The sequence below is a fragment of the Galleria mellonella genome, unplaced genomic scaffold, assembly GCF_026898425.1.
Source record: "Galleria mellonella isolate WM207_F2 unplaced genomic scaffold, CSIRO_AGI_GalMel_v1 utg264, whole genome shotgun sequence".
Taxonomy (NCBI): Eukaryota; Metazoa; Arthropoda; class Insecta; order Lepidoptera; family Pyralidae; genus Galleria; species Galleria mellonella.
In genome coordinates, this window is record NW_026442060.1 from 2002354 (window position 1) to 2023866 (window position 21513).

The 21513-nt window shown below is 30.8% G+C and overlaps 1 protein-coding gene across 5 annotated transcripts in view; it reads left to right on the forward strand.

The window, feature by feature from the left end:
• The window catches only part of LOC113509333 (myb protein), a 72034-nt gene that overhangs the window by 18102 nt on the left and 32419 nt on the right, over positions 1 to 21513 (forward strand). For 4 of the 5 annotated variants that reach the window (XM_052895038.1, XM_052895042.1, XM_052895040.1 and 1 more), the window contains 2 exons: positions 19612 to 19741; positions 20634 to 20783. In XM_052895038.1, coding sequence (XP_052750998.1) covers positions 19612 to 19741; positions 20634 to 20783 — 280 coding nt within the window. Of the gene's footprint in view, positions 1 to 16397; positions 16620 to 19611; positions 19742 to 20633; positions 20784 to 21513 lie in introns of those variants that run through there. The other variant, XM_052895041.1, reaches the window with a different exon arrangement.

Sequence of the window (21513 nt, forward strand, 5' to 3'; positions counted from 1 at the left end):
ATCTGAACCAAGAGATAATCGGGTAGACAGGACTACCTACGTCCGATAAGATGACATACTGAAATAGGGACAAGTGAATGTACTCGGAACTGACGAGTTAATATAAATAGAATTATGAATGTGGAAAAAGCGAAAGAGGTCAGTTTGAATCGGATTAATTGGGTGTCTACTTATCCCAACGGGAGATAATAATAATAATATATTTATGTCTCTTTACTAATAACTTAGGTTTAGTATTTTGGACAAATATACAATAAATACAGATAATTGCTGTTTGAAATAGGTTAAAACCTGTAGTAAAGATCATCAGACCTGCCACCGATACCACCCTTATATAATACAATTAAATAAAATACAGAGCTTTAAATGTCACAGAGCTTTAGTTAATGATAGATGTATGCTATTTTGGGAATAATATACTCACGAGATTTAAAATCAAAGTCAGTACATCACATTGGTGGTGCAGCAAAAACATTACAATGGATGAATGAAGCGATTTAAATTATGTGTAGGTGTTCGAAAAAGCTGCGCCCGCGCGTGCTGTGCCGGCTGCGACCCATCACATTATACTCGTAATATATTCACCGGAGATAGACCTGTAGATTGTGAGTAAATTTAAATGAGGTTTTTGCTATCGCAATGCGTCACGGGGTTCCTTGAAATTGGAAGTATGCTAACAAGTAGGAATAAATTTCAGTCTTACATTTACTAAGTTTATAGATTTTTTTTCGGCGCATTGTAAAGTTTAAATGAAATGAATTTATTTTGCTAGAATGTAGGTAGTTTTAGATGAAAGAGGTTTACATTTCCCATATACATATTTATTTATTAGTTGTTTAGTCTAGAAATATTTGTTGGCATTGATTACTTGAAATTTTTATTGTGAAGGAAGGTAAATTGGTAAATGTACAAAATATTATACTGTTTATATATATATATATATATATATATATATATATATATATATATATATATATATATATATATATATATATATATATATATATATATATATATATATATATATAAATTTAATGTGGTTTTCACAGTTATGACCTTGAAGATGTCTCTTAAAAACTGTTGTGTTGTTTTACCTTGATACACCATCAAGAAGTGTTCTAATTCATTGGTTTCCCTACATTTGAAATCTATGCGTACGAAGTAGCGACCAAAAAACATCACTAGGATTAATATTACTATAACTTATACTTTCGAGTAGGTATGTTCTTCAGAAGTCATTAGCATGAGTATAGTATTATAGTTGTATGGTAAAAATGAGAAATCAATATGAAACAAAAACATAAACTACAAAATTAGCACACTTTTGTATTCTGATTTCTCATTTTTTTTTTTATTATAATCTTAATAATTTTAATATTAGTAAGCAATCTCGCTATTCTTATTTTAAATAGGAATATAACGCACCGATAAATCATCTCGTTGTTTCATTCGATTCATAATCATTTAAGTAATATATTTTAGAATGCAAGGTCATGTCTACAGATTTTTCTTCCTACCGCCAAAAAAAAACAATCCAATTGCTGTAAAATTAAAATGGAATAAACGCGGAAATAAATTCTATCGATTGTAACAAGAATTATAAAAATTTCCTCACAAATGGTGATTTAATTAAGAAATATACATAAAAATTTGAGAATGGTTTTGTTAACATCTGAGTTTTGTTATTGACTTTGTTGAAATAATAATAAAAAAGTTTTTAATTTTTTATTATTATTTCCGCCGCTGTCCACTGCTGGACATAAGCCTTCCTCATAAGGAGAGTTTTGTCAATATTTGCTACGCTTGGCAGGCGGGTTGGCAACCGCAGTTAGGCTTTTAAAGATGTTTTAAGAGGGACGCTGTTGGCCATTCCTCACTGTCCTTAGTCGCCTCTTACGACACCCACGGGAAAGGTAGGGGCGGCCCATTCTATGCCGGGGCACACACGGCGAGTAGTTTTCAATGGTATTGTTTAATTTAGTGTTTCCTTCACTTGTATTATACATTTGTGCAAACTTTAGTGGCTATTAAATTATTATTTAAGTGTATAATTATATATTGTTATAGCTGTCTATTTGCCTTAAATAAATAAAAAATACAGGAATAGGTATTAAGAACATGTTTAGTCGGTATTACATGGCTACTTGAATAATGGATATAAGAATGTCATGATGTATTCATAAAAATATAAAATGATAACTTGCAAGTCTATCGCGATTCTCCCGGCACACCAATGACATCATTATGTCCAGACTTGAAATAAATGGTTATCATATTCGCATACAAAATATACATACAAATGTCTAGAACATATTTAGACAAGATTTTCATATTATAAAAGACCGGTTATCGATATGTTTAAATGAAGTCGTCATTTTTATATTTTGTTAAATTCCAGGAAATGTTTGATTTTATATAATTTCTTTAATTTTTTACAGAATTTCAAAATTACAGATAAATATATTTTAATCCGTAAATATAGTCTTTGAGAATTGAATTGCTTTGGTTTCGTTTTAAATAAATAAATTTATTGTTAAATTTCTATTGATTCTCGGTTTGTCTGCATAAATTTGTTCTAAGCTCAGTCACATTTTTTTACTTTGAAAGCTGTTAGAAACAGTTCGTATTAGGAAAAGAAAAATTGGGTTTTTCATGTATTTTCCGAGCAATATTTCCAATTTTTTGTCCTCGTAAATATTTGAAAAATAATCTTAAATTAATGTAATCGTTCTCGAGTTTTGCGCTTGGCAACATATTTAATGATTAATTTTAGGGTTCCGCATGAAAAAGGTACAAAGTAACTTATGGTGCAACTTTGTTCGGCCGTTTATCCGTACGTCTATCACAGTGCTGTGTTGAAGATGTTTGAAGTTTTAGGGTAATTAATACATTTTAACACTTTCGTCTTGTAATTAATAATTGGTTTTATTTCTCTTGGTATTACGGTGTAATACCAAGAAGAAACAAAAACCCTCAGTGAGTGAGTTCAACTCACACTTGACCGATTTTTTATTATTATTATATATAGATTAAAAAACCATACCCCCAGCCATAAAATATTTAAATAGCTCACAGTAACACTCTTATATCACTATGCGGGTTGCAAACATAATTTGACTTTATTTCTCAGGCCCCCATGTACGTATTTTTACTGTTTTAAGTATTCCTCGGTGTATTACATTAACATACGTGAGGGTGTCTGTTATCGACTGATGGTCCCGTACAACATATGGTAAGCGGGTTTTTAAATCAATTTTACGGACCTCTATTATTACTTTTTTATTAGAACTTTAATATCACGCTTTAAAGATATTTCCTATAATATCTATTCTGTTCATAATTCTATGTTTTTTTGGTGAGTATACACGTCTCACTAAGCAATTATTTTTTATACTTGGGATACTTGAAATTACTAAACAATATTAACATAGATTTTTCGAGTAAATGGTGATTTAAATATAAGACCAAATATTTTTGTGGTTATCTAACGACAGAAGTGTTTTTATTTTAACTGTAGTGCATTATTGTTTAGTTATCTATTATTTACTATATAATTTCTTTTTTCTTTTCAATATCTCCTTCTTTCTGTTTGATTATAAAACTTCTTGAAATAATATTTTTTTTTGTTCATCAACATCATATCAGTCGATAATTGCTTACTGCTGAACACAGGCTTTCTCCTTGGCAGTTATTGCCACGTTTGGTAGGTGGGTTGGTAATCGCAGTTAAACTTTTTAAGAGGGACGCTGCTGTCCATCTCTCGTTAAATTCCTTTAGTCTTTCGACACCCACGAGAAAGGAAGATGTGGCCCATTCTTTGCCGGGACCAAACGACAATTTTTTCTATTAGTTACTAGTTATTATGAAGTGTCTAGAAGTTTTAATAAATTAAAATACATTTAACACTTTAATTTTGTTATAATGACGCAATAAATGCAGAATTTTATCGAAAATAAGATAATTATCCGAAATGTGTAAACTAAGTCATCACGAATCAATTTGAACAATCAAAATTTTTATTCTAAATTGTATAGGTTAAACGTTCTTAATAATCTTGTAGAGTAAGCAGCTTACTAGACCATATAACAGGTTCCCACTACACCAGTTAACTTAAAATCTCAAATTAATTTACTTAATGATAATCGTTTAGCTATTAAGAACCGTGACGGCCATATTGTACGTCATGCTCGGATGATTTGAAGGATGAGGGCTTGGGAATTCTTGTTTATACTATTAGAGTCTCCGCACCTCATAATTCAGTAGTTAAATTTCTTTTGTCTATTGTATGTATAATGGGAATTTAATGAATTACTGTTTGTCGTTTCCGATAATTGGTAGCAATGGCAAGAGAACGGTGCTGCAGGAGCAGCGTTGCTATATGGGGATTTTTTTTCACAATTTTGGGTAAACAAATTTTTGTTTGCGAAATTTTGCAGAAATGTAATTCTTGGAGAAAAGTGAAACGGGTTTGGAGAAATGTGAGTTATTGTTTTGGACAGTTTTGTTACTTTTAAATGAATGTAAACTATATAATATAGTAACAATCGGTTCAGTTTGTGAACAATGAAATTATGACCTTTGATAAGAATTCGTCTCGCCATTGTCAAGAGTTCAAGTGCGAGAACATAATAAACACAACGTCTTGTATTATAAATTAATTAAGTCTTAACTCATTTAACGTTTCTTAATGCATGCAATTATATAGAAATGACATTTAACTGTCAAGTACCAAAAAAAATAATCCTCTCTTGTTCAACACGGATAAACCTATCGATTCCAAAAATAATTATCAAAATCGATTCAGACTTAGCGACTTAGACACGTATCATTCACAAAAAGACACGAAACTTCATTTTGGCACTTGTTTAAAATTATTGTCGTTTTTTCAGAGAAATCTTGTCTGAAAAATTATTTTATACATATGTGGTTACCAATAAATAATTATTCATTAATTCATTTATGTCAGAATTGAAATAAAACTTTCACATTTGTGATTTAGTGGGATCGGAGTTTATCAACATTGTCCTAAATTAATTTGCTCAATGATAAGTTATATTTTAACAATATTATATAGTATTTACGGCTATTATTGGGTGACACTGTACATGATGTCTTTGAGTGATGTGGACTTGGAACCTTGTTATTGAATGAGTCATTTAAAATTGTTTTTAAATAGGATAAATTACTTGTAGCTATTATAACCTTGTTATTGAATGAGTCATTTAAAATTGTTTTTAAATAGGATAAATTACTTGTAGCTATTATATTTTTTCTGTACTCCTAAATGTAATATAGTGGAATTTAGTTTATATAATGTGATACTGCTTAAAGTTACAATTTGTATATCAATAGAAGTAAATTTTGTAGTTTCGTTCGCGTTAAATTCGTATTTATTGTATATATATATATATATATATATATATATATATATATATATATATATATATATATATATATATATATATATATATATATATATATATATATATAATCTGTAGATTTATAAAATTATCTTATGAAAAATCTAAGTCATATTTATATGTAGAAGTGGATATAATAGGAGCTATCTAAATATTATTTTCTCTGAGGAAAAGACAAGTGCCTTCAAATCTGATAAAATTAATATGACAGTAATCCTTATGGGTTCGAAAATATTTTCTAAATCGATTCAAAATTTGCAAAGAAAATAAACAAATAATTGAGAACTTAGTCATGTAAAATTATACAGAAATACATATACGACAATTCAGTAAATAAAAATTCAAATTAAACTAAAATGGATCCAATAACACCCAATCACGCATGAATAAAATCAAAATACTGATTGTAATTTATTGCACTTATAATTAATATAAGGGTGGAACACGCATGCAGGCAGGTAAACATTTTCCCACGATACTAAAAAGGGGCTTGCATTAGTCTGTGAAGAGGGGCACATGCATTACGCATAGGTATGTCCTGTCCTCAATATTTGTAAGCGATTCACCAGATGACATGTATTTTTTAATTCTGCGGTTCCCATGAACTTTAAAAACTTCAGATGTAGATTAAATCGTTTACGTCCTTTACGGTTTTGTGTTAATTCTTTAATGATACTTCTACGTGAATATTTATAATTAATTTCCTATTTTGTACATAATAAAACTCACATATACAAAATGATGGAAAAGAAATTCCTAGTTTGTTCGTATATATATATACATTTATTTATTTATTCTATGTTTTTTATATCTACGCCAAAATGTAACAAAATTTTGCAATTAATAGAGTCTACTCACACGTTAGTCCTATATTTGTTACGACTAATCCGGATCTTTTATTGTGACAAAGTTCTATATTGTGAAGTAAAACCTGCTTTCCAGTGTCCATTTTCCAAATATTTTGTAAATCTAACATATCCATTAAAAACTTATAAAAGTCTTTTATAAAAATATAAAGTGTAATATTCCAGTGAGTGAATAATTGATAATGAATATGAATATTCTCAACGTGTGAGATGAGGGGCATATCGTATATGCATACCTGTTTGTTCTTAAATATTATGTGCTTTCAAGGGGTCCGTAGCTATTGTTAAGTTTCCCAATATTCCAGAGGTGCATTGCCCTCTAAATGGGTCATTGCAGTGAGTTGGTAATTTCTTTGTAAATTAAAGTAAATAAAAACTGCAATTTTTTTAAAATAAATAAAAGGTTAGGTATGCAGTATAAATAGAGACAACAATCACGTAAAAAATTAACAGCAGGTATCTACTAATAGAATATTCAGATAAATTTCATGTGAGTCCAACACGTAGATTTTTAATCATAAGAACAGAGCTACGAAAAATAACGTAAGAATATTGCCTGTTTATAATTTAACTAGCGATCCGGCCCGGCTTTGCACGGATAGATAGAATTTTAAAAAGAACATGTAGCCCATACTATTTTTCGCTTGTAATGTAGTTTTAAGTGAAAGATTTTTTAAAATCGGGCCAGTATTCTGTTTTTTCCATTATAAATAAATAATCAAATCTGTTCTTTTTATAATATTAATATTAACGTTATCTAAACGTTAAGCACAATTACATACCTTTGTATGTAATTTTCAAATAAATAGAGAATATTCATTTACACAAAATCTATTGTTAGATTCAGAACTATTAAAACTAAATACTTATTAATTTGTACATATTACTAAAATCTAACATTTATTTCGATATAATTCTTACTGAATATACTAATATTTTAAATGCGAAAGATGGTTTTGTTACCTCTTGGAATCTTAATGACTTAACCAAACTTTATGAATATTTGGAATATAATTGACGGATAATTTTTTATTAATATCCCTGGCTTTAGTCACGTAGAAAGTAGTATTCATTACAATAACTGGAATTTTCATTTTGATTTAAAGTTGTTACAAATAATGTTAAAACAATTGTAACATTTTTTATACAGTGCATCTAGGGGTTATCCTATTCGAAAGGTACTAAGTTTATCCCGGACCGCGGGACTTAATGGTGCTTTGTTATTGGCTAGGCGCATCCCCCGGTGGCGTTGCGCAGGCGCAGCTGCGCGGCAATCAACGTGGCATTGTGCGTGGGGGGCGCAGATGGCGGCCGCACGCGTACTCCCGCCGATTTCAACAACTACGATAAATCGATATCGCGGTATATTTTATTAAAAAAAAATCATTACAATACAGCATATGTTATGATATTTTCATTGTCATATGTTAAATAAATTGGTAATCTTTCTTTGTAAACTGTTAAATTAAGTACTTGATTTATATGTCACTATAATTATAACACTTCCTTAAGACTGACTGTGATAGAATGCTTTTTTAGCATTAATCTATCTTGCATACATGTAAAAATTAATAAATAAAAATTATTCTAGAGAGAACCAGACAGTGGTCATCTATTGACATAAAAGCACCTGGATAAACAAGAAGCTTTTAAAACAATATACAGTGATACAGTACGCACAAAGTTGATAAATATTAATAGGAGAAACATGCCTATTTATTAAAACCAAACAATTTCCACGTATAAATTAACAGTTCTTTTCACTAATTCTTTTTTTTTAAACAAAGTGTTTATTAAACGGCAGTAACTCAAAACAGATAACACATTAAGCACCCCTAGATATCCCGTTTAAGGTACCGCTTCCAAATCAAATTTTTGATAATTGCTGATCGGCATCGTAAATTTGCTGTTTGTTGACACGTGGTAAAGGCCAGATGGCATATCACCTGCTCGCATTCGAACCACGATTACAGTACAGTCTGCGATCGAGACATTGCGGAACTCGATTCACCGGGACTGCATTCTTTAAGAATGCGAATTCCCATCCCTATACCACGGTCGTTGACTTCAGAATGTTCGATTTTCAAAATACTTTTTTTTAATAAGTAATTATTGAAGGCAAAGGAAATACCATTCATAGAGATGTTTAGCGATAATATAATATAAACTACAGCAATTTAGATCCTGGCGCTTGGAACAATGACCTCATACAATAAACACAATCTTCCTCTCAAGAGGCCCCTCGCTTCCAATCTGTTTCACATAAACTGGGTTGTATGAATTATGGTCACGTTTTATGTTTGTAGAGTTCCTTTAAAAATAGCCTACAGCATTGTACTCTAGCTGTAATTCTGCAAATGAAATCGCTGTAAATGCCATTTATTTTAGAAACGTTTTAATTTATTGCAGAAGAACTATATAATGTAATACCATGTCTTATATAATAAATGTCACATATAAAAGCACTGGTGTGGCCATTTAAAATTGTAAATGGAATAGAAAAATTAATACGAATAGTTATTTTACCTTTCTCTAAGCACCTTTCCAGCGCGTGCTGCCAGTAATTGTATGTAAGACGACATAATGAGGGAAGGAAGTATAAAAAACATAGGGTAGAAATGTCAGGCCATGTGCGCGGGGGCGAGTCATTGTACTCGGTCTTGAGACATTAATCTTTAAGGAATAGGGGAAATGCCCAGGTGAACACCCTCAGTGGACCTTTGTGCCGTGAGCATATATTTTTTATTTACCTTAGATTTTTATACTGGCGGGGCAGTCATTTTTCAAAATATATAATTATTATAATTTTGAATAACCAATTATTTCCTAATGATACTTTTCAGGAAATGTTGTATGAAAAGAAAAAAGATATTGAAATTATTTTATATCTTTATTAAATTTAGCTCGATTCGATTGAATTTTTGAAACAATATTACTGCACCATGGCAGTTTGGATGTTTTTGAATACATAGAAACGTAAAAGACAATTGCTTTTTTAGACTTCTTGCTAAACGACTCAGTTAATCAGTTTCTAACTAAAAATGACTTAGAAATCCTACATGCTGAAATAGTATCGAAAATTTTAAGACAATTCACAAAAAGTCTATTGCAACGCGTAAATGTTTTTTAGTCCGGATACTTTTAAATGACTTTGAAACTGAGGAAGTTCTCAATATGTTGTACCTACTGTATTGTATATATACTCACAAATTTATGAACCTGATATTATACAGTAATAATTTTTCTGCATTAGTTTGTACAAGTTTATTATTGACGAAACAGAAATCTTGCTTTTTGTTATCATGCTAAGCATGTTCGGTGTAAATTGATTAAAAATTTTGCTATTTCACAACATTACGTACACATGTTGTAAACATGCAAAGTTCCAACTAAAAGAGCAGCTGTTGCATTCAACACACCCTTTGTACATAATATCGCTTTTAAATTAAATAACAGCAAGTAATTACTCCTTTCAATATATCCATTGGAGTAATGAAACCACTATTTGGGGCCCTCGATAAAATTCGTGACCGAACTGAGCGCGGTATGCTTTTATTCTTATCTTTGCAGATAAACAAAATTGAGACGATTTGGTACATACCATGTCGCAGTGGGCTAACAAGCAAAAACTTCACATATGCCATGAATGTGTCATTCGCCACGACATTTGGTCGCTTCACGTGACGCAACGCGTTAGAATTCATAAAAACATATTCCCCTCCGTTTAAACAACTCGGAAATTGCTCAGGGATTTGTCTTTTAATTTTATTTGCTCTTGAAATTTTATATTCACACCGGTAGCTTTTGTTTATTTCCTTTTTGTCAGTTCTCATTATGTTGTTGACTATTTTAAAATAGACCTCTACATTCAATAAGTGCTTTTACTCTATGATTTATCTTTATGCATCTTCTGCAATTGAAATTTTCTTTCATTCCACTTCAATCGTCCTAGAAATGGAAACACGATTCTTTTATTGTCCAATTATCAATGCTATGCTCACAAAGCTATCGTTATGTTAAACCATGAGATTGCAAATCTAAAATGTGTTGGTTGCAGATTTAAAATTACTGGAGTAACTACATACTCCATTACTCCATAGATAATAATTTATATACTGTTTGATAGGCATCGCGCATCATTTGAGAACGGCTACATTGATTTGGTTTATTTTTGAAACATTCGTAATAATCCCATTAAGGTGTTTGCGGACAGAAAATATTTGGAATTTAAACAAGACATTGTCTGTTAGATCAAATACAGATATAAGAATTTATTAGTCAGTGGTATATGTTGTGTGCTAATAACAACCTATTAATGATAATAAATTGTAATAATATTTACCTAATGATAATAATATTCTTTTTCTTATATACAACTATGGTGGCAAACATGCTTATGACCCATTTGATGGTAAACGGGGTTACCGTAACTGTAATGGTAATATAGTCTAAAAGTGAAAAATACAATTGTAAATACAGACTAAATTTGCACAGTGTAAATAAATGCCACTACACTCTGATAGAACCACAAGCTTGCGTTATCTCTATTATTTCATATGATATGTGAATATCACTAGCGTGAGAAAATTGTCCTTTAATAAATAGACAAGTGTTTTAGAATTTTGCATCAGACCCCTTGCGCTTAGTCTATTATCTATTTTCGGTATCCCACGTGAGTCGTCCTTTTGGATTAATGTCTGTCTATTTGTCTATACCCTAAAGGAACCTGTTTCTTTTGTTAAAATTACCTTTGCAGGAAAGGGTTCCTATGATGGTGAACTCAGTTGTTTCTAATACATATTTTTAAACTTTTGAAACACTGACATATCATTAATATTGCTTTAAATATTTAAACGGTTTTATTTAACATAAAGACTAAAACGTAAAGACTGGAACCCGGAATTCTATGTACGAGTAGATTTTGCTCCGCAAGAAATAGATTTGTTCTGCAAAGACAAAATTGTAAATTAACGATTTCTCTTCGCTGTTTGGCGCAGCCAAAACCAATGAGATAGTCGGCGTGTGGCACCCTTACCATTTTACGATATTCAAGGCGAAAATCAAAGTCTTGTAGGTAAACCTACCATCTAGCTACTCTATTCATTAAACCTTTCTTTTTTTTGTGCTAGTTTTAGGGCATTGCAATCAATAATACATAAAAGCGACATCTATCAGGATTACCTGATCAGGCATTAGTCTGAAGTAATGCAAAGCTTTAACGACCATTAAGGTCTCCAACTTATATATGTGAGCGATATAGTACAACCACTATCGATTAGAATGTCAACAAAAATACTTTGTATAACTGTAACTATAACATCGATACATTTGTAATTGCTTTTTTATGGCAAAAATTTACGTTATTTTTATTTATATATTTAACTCTTTATAGTACCAAAAACATTATTTTATTTCGCAATTCGGACCAAATTTTTAACATAGCAAGTTGCGGTTCTACGTTCTGACCCTACAACTGAACAAGCTAGTGGTGGTGAGTTTATTTCACGCTCATGATGGACTCGTTCCGATCTGAGCAGTCGCGATATGATTTAGGAGACAAATGATAGCAGCGGGGTGCGGCCACGTAAAACCGACATTTCAGGATCGGACTTTGGCAGATCTAGACGAACTCGGTTTTGAAATCGTTTGTCTTTCCAACGTAATTAAACGCGTCATAATTATTTCTATTCGCTGCCTAGCATAAGGATGTTAATCGTCTCTTGTACCGTGGCTAATTTTACCATCACTCCGATCACCATCCCTATAGGTACGCACATTCCGACTACGTGACTTTCGTGTCGACATTTTATATAAAAAAAAGTTTCAAAACGTCTAACAAATTAAGAATGTAAAATATAAATAGTTACATACATAGAAAAAAAAGCTCAGAACAAGGGTCCCAATAAATCACTTATAGAACGAATACTTCTCGGTAATACAGCACTTAAGATGAAGCGTAAATGTAATTGTAAACACGTGTGGCGTTACTGACTCTGAATGTTCACTCATAAAAATAATAAATTATTTTACTTACTGTTTACAAAAAAAAAAAATAATAATACTCTACTTATACAACAAATAACTGATTTAAGAATTAACCTGCATTTTACTTAGATACAAATAACTTTATTAAAATAAAGCATTACTAGTATAACGAGTAACTGATTTGGGAATTAACTTGCACTTTACTTAGATACAAATTGAATTTTAAAATTATTTAGTTATTTTAAACCACGCAAAATAATAACTAAGTTTATTTGGTAAATCGCAGAACAATAAATAAGCTTTAGTGTCAGAAGGCAAAGCGGGATAGAGGCATTTTTAAACTTCTATCCCACTTCTGATCTAATAAATGTGAAAATTAAAGAGAACTAAAAGTCTGCGTATTGACGAAATCAACTTTACTTGTATATAACAAACTGTTAATGGGGGGAAAGGGATTGTTAGTAATGGAGACTGAGAATTCTATTGCTTGCAATATACACAACCACGTCGACCTCCTCGCGGTTCTCCCTGAAAACTATTATGGTTAAATCCTGATGAATTCATCATGATGGGTTAACTGGTCTGTTTTCATTCTCATCTATCACCCTTCACTGGTGCTCCGCTAGCGTATCCCGTTAGCGCAGGCGGGGTTACCATATCATTTTCACCCATAAAAAAAAACAAACTGTTAATGAATAAACGAATTCCCACGAATAACAAGCTTCTATTCAGCATTGTTTACAATATATATTTATTAAAATGATAATCTCTAAGTATAAATTGCGCATAATCTCTTAACTTCATCTTATTAAAGCTACAGTTTACGAGTTGTTCACCATACTTGAACACATTTTTAATAAATATTTAAAGGATGCAAACAATCATTTCCACTTGATTGGAGGGTATAGAATTACAAAGGCCACGTCGACCACATGCTTTTGTGAGGCGCTTTCTCGTAAGGATTCTGCCACTGTTACAATTTTGTTTATCTTGGTGTATTCCGGTGTCATATTGCATGGTCTTTACATAATAACATATCTACTGACAGTTTGTATTTTATAGTGTTCCATATATATGTCAATATATCTATTATTTACAACATAATATTATGTTATTCCAAAATGTACGTTGTTTTTGATTAGATTTCTATAATTCTTTCCTGAATTGACAGAGTTTACTGCCGTGTTGGTTTTATAGTAATTTTGTCACGATTGTAATTGCTGTCTTTTTTACAAACTGTTTAGTTTTTCTTTTACAACTTGGTTAGTTTTAAATGTATAAAGTTCTACATATTCAAGGGTTTGGTGTTTTTTTTTTCATAAATTTAAAAATAACCAAAATAATGAGGAAAGTAATAGAAGCGTCTTTTTGAATCTACAATTTTTTTATATTATAATTAAATTAATTAGTTTTTAGCAATCGTTATATATGTTAGTAAATTATAGACGTTTTGGTAAGACAAACAATGTTTAAAAACGTCGACATGGTCGCTATATCTATGTATCAGTCAGTCATTATGTGTAAATTTATTTAACTATAGAACAAAAAACATATGACTCAATCCTTAAATGAAATGGGCTCAAGTATAGACGATTATTATATATATCCGAACATAATATGTAGTCAATTATTTACTTTGATCTCTATCTTGTACCTTATAAAGATCAAATTGTAAAATAATATCAACATATACGAATCCATGAAGCTGTAATGTAACAAGAGCTTAAAGTTTATTATTATTTCTGTACAGGACTCAGACTGCATAATAGTTTAATTTGAAACTTTAACATTATTATATAGTTTCCTGGAAGCTTCAGTGAGTTATTATAATTTGAGCTTATAAATTAATACGTGCAAGAAAGAATGTAACTTTAGTAACAATGGAAAGTATTGAGATAACATTCAACATTGTAGGCCGTACACGGTCCAACACGCTACTCCGTTATTTCTAATCGGATTAGTGCATCTTTAATCACCCTATGATATTTATATAGCTGATGAATCTTCAAGTATTTATTCAACAATACATATATTATAAATTTTTATTAAAAATATATGCTACAAAAATTCAATCAGCTTATCGTATATATATATATATATATATATATATATATATATATATATATATATATATATATATATATATATAAAATGTTGTCTGTCTGTGTGTTTCAATTTTTTTTATTCAAATTCTACAATTAATAATATAAGTAATAATATAATATTTTTATAATTGTAGATGTTAGAAATCTCGTTATTTTTATTAACGACTATTTAACTCCAGAAGTGGAGTGAATAACAAGCATCGAATAATTCTTATTTTATTTATATTTTTACGTATTTTCACATTTGTAATATTAGTAAGAAGTTGGAAGTCAATCATGTAAGTTTTCTAATGTTGTTGTAAGAAAGTTTATAATTTAAAAGTGTTAATAAATGGGTCACACAAAAATAAGGGGACGCAACGCAAGACAGGAAGCACGGGCGATGCGTGAGTTAACAGGACATTTCCTCAAGGAACCCCTTAGGGACCTGTTTTTTGCCATATTTTATATCTTTTATGTCGTGTGCGAGGAAAACATCATTTGACCCCTCACTTTATAAAAGATATTAAGGACAATTATCTTCAATAATTTTTTTTTCATTAATATAAATCTTAGTTCATTTTTCTGTGGTGTAATTTTTAATACTTGTATTTTTTTTTATACAACTTAGAAAACAAGTTGACGGCCCACCTGATGGTAAGTGGTAACCGTCGCCTATAGACGCAAGCATATAAATTTTGATAGCAATTCTAGATTTCTTATGTCTATAAAATAAAAAAAAAATTCTAAACTGTCCTGACGTCGGAAGACAAAACGATTATAAGCTTCTTGAAATGCCATTTAGTATATTTCTATACATGTAAATATTAAATAAGTTAATGTTCAAATAAAATTTGTTATCACTCTAATAAATATGAATAGCGTAATTTTAGGTTTATGCAAAAATGATCTGACGACCACGAAACTGCAATTTCTTTTTAGATACAAATTTTATAAACAAGTATTCTTTACAAAATTCTTGACAAGCTCTGTATATATTGTAGATCAGTGGTTCATCGGGTTACTTATTTTAATTACATATTCGTATACCGTGTACATAATTTTTTTTATATCAAAGTATTTTAAACTTCCGTTTACTTTGATTTGATGACTAGATTAGATCACGACACTACTTTTATGAATAACGTACGAAAGTTTGTAAGTTATGTGTTAATAATAAAAATTTGCTGTCGGTGTGAAAATTTTTCTTATCAACATTATTTCTGATTAGAGTTTTTGGTATCTGGCAATGCCCTTATACTTGCATTCATAATAATAGCTAAATCTTATCATTGTGTCTGTTACAGGAAATGATTGAATATTTCTGATACCACTTCAATTTAACTCACCGACTTATATCAAAGTTTATGTTACAATTTATTTTATAAGGAAGAAAAAGTTTCGAACATCAGCTGATGTAAAACATTTGCAACATTTCGCATTCATCCCCTCAAGTCGCGAACAAATTCCCGTTCGGAATTACCGTAGCATCCGGTACACATTTAGGAATGGGCAGGAACCCTCTTGTTTTTGTATGTTTTTTCTTTTTTGCACGCCCTATAGTCTGCTCTACTTAAAGAAATTTACTTTTATTTTGATACATTTAACTCCTATAAATAAATAAAAATTTGATAAGTAATACTAAATTCTATAGTGTAACAGATATTTGATGATCTATAACTTTGCTTACTATGATACTAAGCTAACATAACATTTGTCTGGACTCTGACCTATCCAATAAAAAAAGTATAAAATCGATTTTCTTTGTTCCTTTTCTATACCAGTTGCATACACCTGCTTTCCTTCATTTGTGTTGCGTTACACGTTCCCATTATAGGGTATGATTTTTGTACCTGGTCCGTCGTCCTTGTCGCTCTTCTTTTTATTATAATTTTCTGTCGCGCTTTCGTCCCTTCCAGGGGTTTTGTCGATCCTTTCACCCTTATTACGTCTTGTATGTAGTTCGTGTAGGTGTGTTAGTGAATATTTATTTTTGTGTGAGTGTGGGAACAGGGGAAGGGAATTTTTCTTAGTAGTGTAGTTGCTTGTGAGGTTCGTTGCGCATGAGTCGCCTATAAGTGTAGAAATGTGATTTGGATGTGTTTTGGCGGGAACTCTTCGGGGATTAACGATAAGATTTGATGTGCAATTTTGCTTTTTAGTGATAATGTGTAAGTTATACATTTTAATGTGACGATGGAGCGTTACATGACGTGGTGTATCTTAATATTTCTCTTCGGATAATTCAGCGGGATGTTATATGAGTGAGTTTTTATATGTTAATCTCTTTTTATTAACCAATTTTTGTAGGCACACTTACTGCGAAAGAACTTCTGATTGCGAGTAAGTAAGAATGTTAAGGGTCTTGCATGTCATTAGTTAAAATAAATACAGTAATTTAAAAAATCAAAGAATTAATACATATTATTAAACCAAATCACTTTATTTTGTATTTACAGTATTTTAAATTACTTGGCGACCTTCAACAAGTACGTCTCTCTGCAATGAATGAGAACAAAAACGAGTTTCTACATCAGCTGATAGTATGCGGCTAATGGCTATGCATAAATTGTCTACTAGTTTTTATTCCCATTCTTATCTCATCGAAAGTCGAATCAGGAGTTATTGATATTATAAACCGGTATGGGTTATTTTTCCACGTCTATATGAGAACTCGTTTCTTGCTAGTGAAGTAGATCCTTGGGTTCCTGTGGTTTTATTCCCATAATATTGTAAATTATACCTTGTAGTCAAGGATATAGATTCTAAAGTAGAAGATCATTACTATATATAATGCGTAAGCTTGAACAAAAGGAGTCATCTTTTTCTGGATATTCATTTACGAATTGGAGCGTTAAGCGTAGCACCATTAAGCGTAGGTATCTCAATAATTCAGAAAGATTCGGATATTTAAAATAATTTTTCGTACTTATATATAATGTTATGTTTATTTAATTCCTAGAATTTTAATGGCTCAATCACTCATCACCAAATAGTATTTGGGTTGGATTAAAATAACTTTTCATTCCAGTTAACAATACATCTCCTTTATACTATCAAAGTTGCAAGTAAATAAACTGGTTGTTTATTAAGCCCGGTTTTATTACATTCCATTATGCTGATGTTAAACTTTTGATAGACTTACCGGAGTAGTAGTTATCATTATTTATTTTGCTCACGAAATAACTGCTACAGGACCCAAAGGAACGGCCCTAAGATAAACCCTTGAGGAACTTCTTGCAACATGTACTTTTGCGTCAACTCTTGTTGGTTGTGATACACCATTCCGCTATTCCTTATTTGTGATATTAAGTTTGGATTAGTAAAGTAGTTCGAGTGTCTTTGAGATATATCTCAGGAGAAGTAGGGCTATTTAGGGAAATCAAGGATATAAAATATTATGTAAACATATTCAGGAGGCTATTATGTTTTTCCTTTATTGTTAATGAAATCACGTAGTCGATTTAAGTCAAATGGACAGATTTTATTTTCTAAATGAAGATGTGCATATTCTGGGTAGCCAACAAAAGTCAGCTATTTTTAATTTAAGAAGTAAATCCTTTGAATTTCTGTTTTTTGAAGGGGTTGGTAGTGTCTGTTTTTTTATTATTTTAAAATAATGATAAATTATATTATTATAATAACAAATTTTAAAAGGCACTTGTTGAAGTTTGTGGATGTGTTTATATATCAATGCAATCATTTGAACTTTTTCAGTTAAATTTACATGAGCAACATGAGTTGCAGATTGTCTATATGGACTTAGGAATCACAAATGTTGATCAACTGATACTCAACAAAACTTCGTGATGAATATCTAGTTTAAGAATTAATAATATTTGCCACGTGTATAGCAGGATTACGTAAGCCAACGTGAAGCTATGATAGGATAATCAGGATTCGAACACAATGTAGTACATTTACATCTTTTTATAATATTGAAAACCTGACCGGCAATTATGTAATCAAGACGTAATTCTAGATATCTATTTCTTTTTTATGTTTCTTTTATAATTCAATTTCAGAAGAATTATCATTAAAAAAAGTAGTTTCACGCGTTTCCTTTTAGTAAAAAAAAGCTTTTATATTTTAAATTAGCTGTATTCCGCGACTTTATCCACGTAAATCAGTTTGTCAAGTATCCCATATGCTAATTTAGGATGTGGGTAAGCCATGTATCAAATTTCATTCAATTTGTTGTGTCCTTTTTTTTTGTAACGTGAAGTGTAACACACATTCATCCAATCATGTATGTATACTTCGAAATTTGGCATTTATAATAATAGCATTTATTTTCTATATTGGTTTAAGGAACCCTATTTTATTTTTGATTTCATATACTAAATAAAGTAATAAGTATACGACATTTTACTTCATAGTTATCATAAAGTTTTAACACCACAACCAATTAAGCACTTTCATATTTCCAGGACTGAGTGTTAAACTTGCCGGCTTCCCTATTGTTTATTTAAATTGAGAAGATAAAAACTTGTTTTTCATCTTATCTACAGATAAGATTTGACGAAGAAACTAAACAAAGGGTTGGGTCCTCCAATGCTTATGTTGTTGAATTTTGACATTTTTTCAAAAAGGTTACAATGTATGTAAATTTTTAACTGAAGAAGTGTTGTTAATGATAATGACTGAATAATTGAATTTATTTGAAAAGGTTGTTTTTACATAAACATCTTTTATGGAAACTTTAAAGTACCAAGTAAAGATTTATATTGACAAGCTTATGTCTTGTTGCCTATTCGTTCAGAACATTCTGCATACTTCTACTGCAGATGTAACCTTGAGTATTCAGCATATTGCCTTGAATCTCTCGACATCTCTCTACATTTACTCTTTTTATAACAAGTGCAAAAGTAAAGACAGTATCACTTTAGACAGCCCTAATAATACTTTTCATTGTCTCAAATGATATTTGTATTATATAGTTTGAATAAAATGTATTTATTGATCTTCATTTATTAATCACATCGTCAGTACTATCGTGATATAAAGACAAAGATTCTTGCAAAAAACAAAGACCGTGTACCTATTATACTGGTATTGTTTTATCTATTTTAATTGTTAATAATCTGATAATATCTTATAACATATTTATGCTGAACGTATATTTTTTTTTGTTAAATTGCCTATACTATGGCATAAAAATACCAATATTCTCAATTTAATGATGGATAACCTTAAGATATAAGTTTTGTTAATTCTGTTAATAAATCAATGGTGATAAAATATCTTTGTCAACAGACGAAGCGGCTATGATTCAGAGACGAGCGAGTATTCAGAGGACTCGGCGGTGTACGAAGATGTGTCGACTACAACCAAAAGTACTGGGCCGCGGAAGAATATCAATAGGGGGAGGTGGACTAAGGAGGAGGTATGATACACTTTCAATTTTCTTTATTATCGCTTATATATATATCTTTTTAATTATAATCTCTTTCTTTATTGTTGTATTCATATTCATTATATCTATTAATTTCTTATCACAGCAGTTCAGTTCACTTCCGATTATATATTGTTTAAACGATGTGTACAGAATAGCAACTCCGCTACTCTACTCTAGCGGGATACCAGTGTGGAATGATAGGTGAGGATGCAGTCAGTCAAATCAGTTGGTCGATTGCGATTAGCGTGATTTAACTATATTATATTTAATGAATGAATGAATATTTATTTGCAAGAAATATGGTAAATATACAGATAGATAAAATAATATTAAGTCCACATATTTCGCATAATTAGGCCTGCAAAATTTTAAATACTTAAATATTAAATAAACAATTCTTATAACGAAATATACTTCTTTATAATGATATTTAGCGATGTCAGATTAATCTGATTAATTTAGTTTTTTCACCATGACATTTTACCATCGCCGAATCACAACTTTTTGTGTTTGCAGGATCGAACTCATGGCCAGTCTTGTTTTTTCTGTATCGAGGTATTTAACCTCTATAGTACTATTTTTCGACAGAAATATAATATTGGTATCACTAATTGTTGCTGCATATTGAGGCCTTTAAATGTTATTTAGTATATTCCCAACTCACATCGACTGGACGTTTTTCAGATTCCAAGATTTTATAAGTACGATCTTATCAACCATAACTTTGTAAAAAGAAAATATTTATTCACATGATTGCACTAACCAGATCTGTAACCAACTTTCCCTGAAAAGACATCGGAATGCTGTTACCGTGCTGTATTCCTTGCCGGTACGGATTGTGAGCTGTAGATTTTTAAAGGAAAGTATACTTTATTTCCAGGATAAGAAGTTAAAAAATTATGTAAGGATGTACAATGAGAACTGGGAGCTGATAGCGGCCCACTTTTCCGACAGATCAGACGTTCAGTGCCAACAGCGTTGGACGAAGGTCGTCAACCCCGAACTAGTCAAAGGTCCTTGGACCAAGGAGGTGGGTACCAGTCTTAACCTTGTAATGTACCATAATAATAGAAACTAGTTTTTCTCATAAATCCACTTAATGCTAATTAATGTCTAGATGTGTGATTTGATGTATGCGAGACGCTTGGTGATTTGAATCCATCAGTTTGACTACTATAAAGTAGTTATAACTCGATGAAAATAGACTAGGTCATTATATGTAGCGTTTGTTGAGACATTCATCGTAACATTTAATTATCAATTTATTAGTTTAATAAAGCGTAGCATACTTTTGTACATCTCACTTGGATAGTATTTCTACCGAGACGTGGCACATGCAAAGTCGTGTTTACATTTAAATGAATTTGAATGCCACTGCAATTTTTTAATAGAAGAAGCGAAATAATTTTGTTCCCCTATCGACGTTGCTGAGCAAAATCGTGGGCTATACACTATATTTTGTGTTGTCCAAGGAGGTCTTGTTTATGTCCAAAAGATAAGGGAAACTCTGTGTTACTTTACCGAGGTCTGTTTTTTGTATTGATAATAGCAAACAAGCTGACTGCCCACCTTTATAATAAGCGGTAAATAAAGATAGTGTACCACGGATATCATAAATATACTATGCTGCTCATGATACACTAAGATGTTATCTTTTGTGTTAAAATAAATAGTCTTGATTATCTTACCCTTTAGATTGATACAAAATGCACGCAATCTGAGATAGTAGATAGGAGGACCCCCGGATAGATAATCAGTAT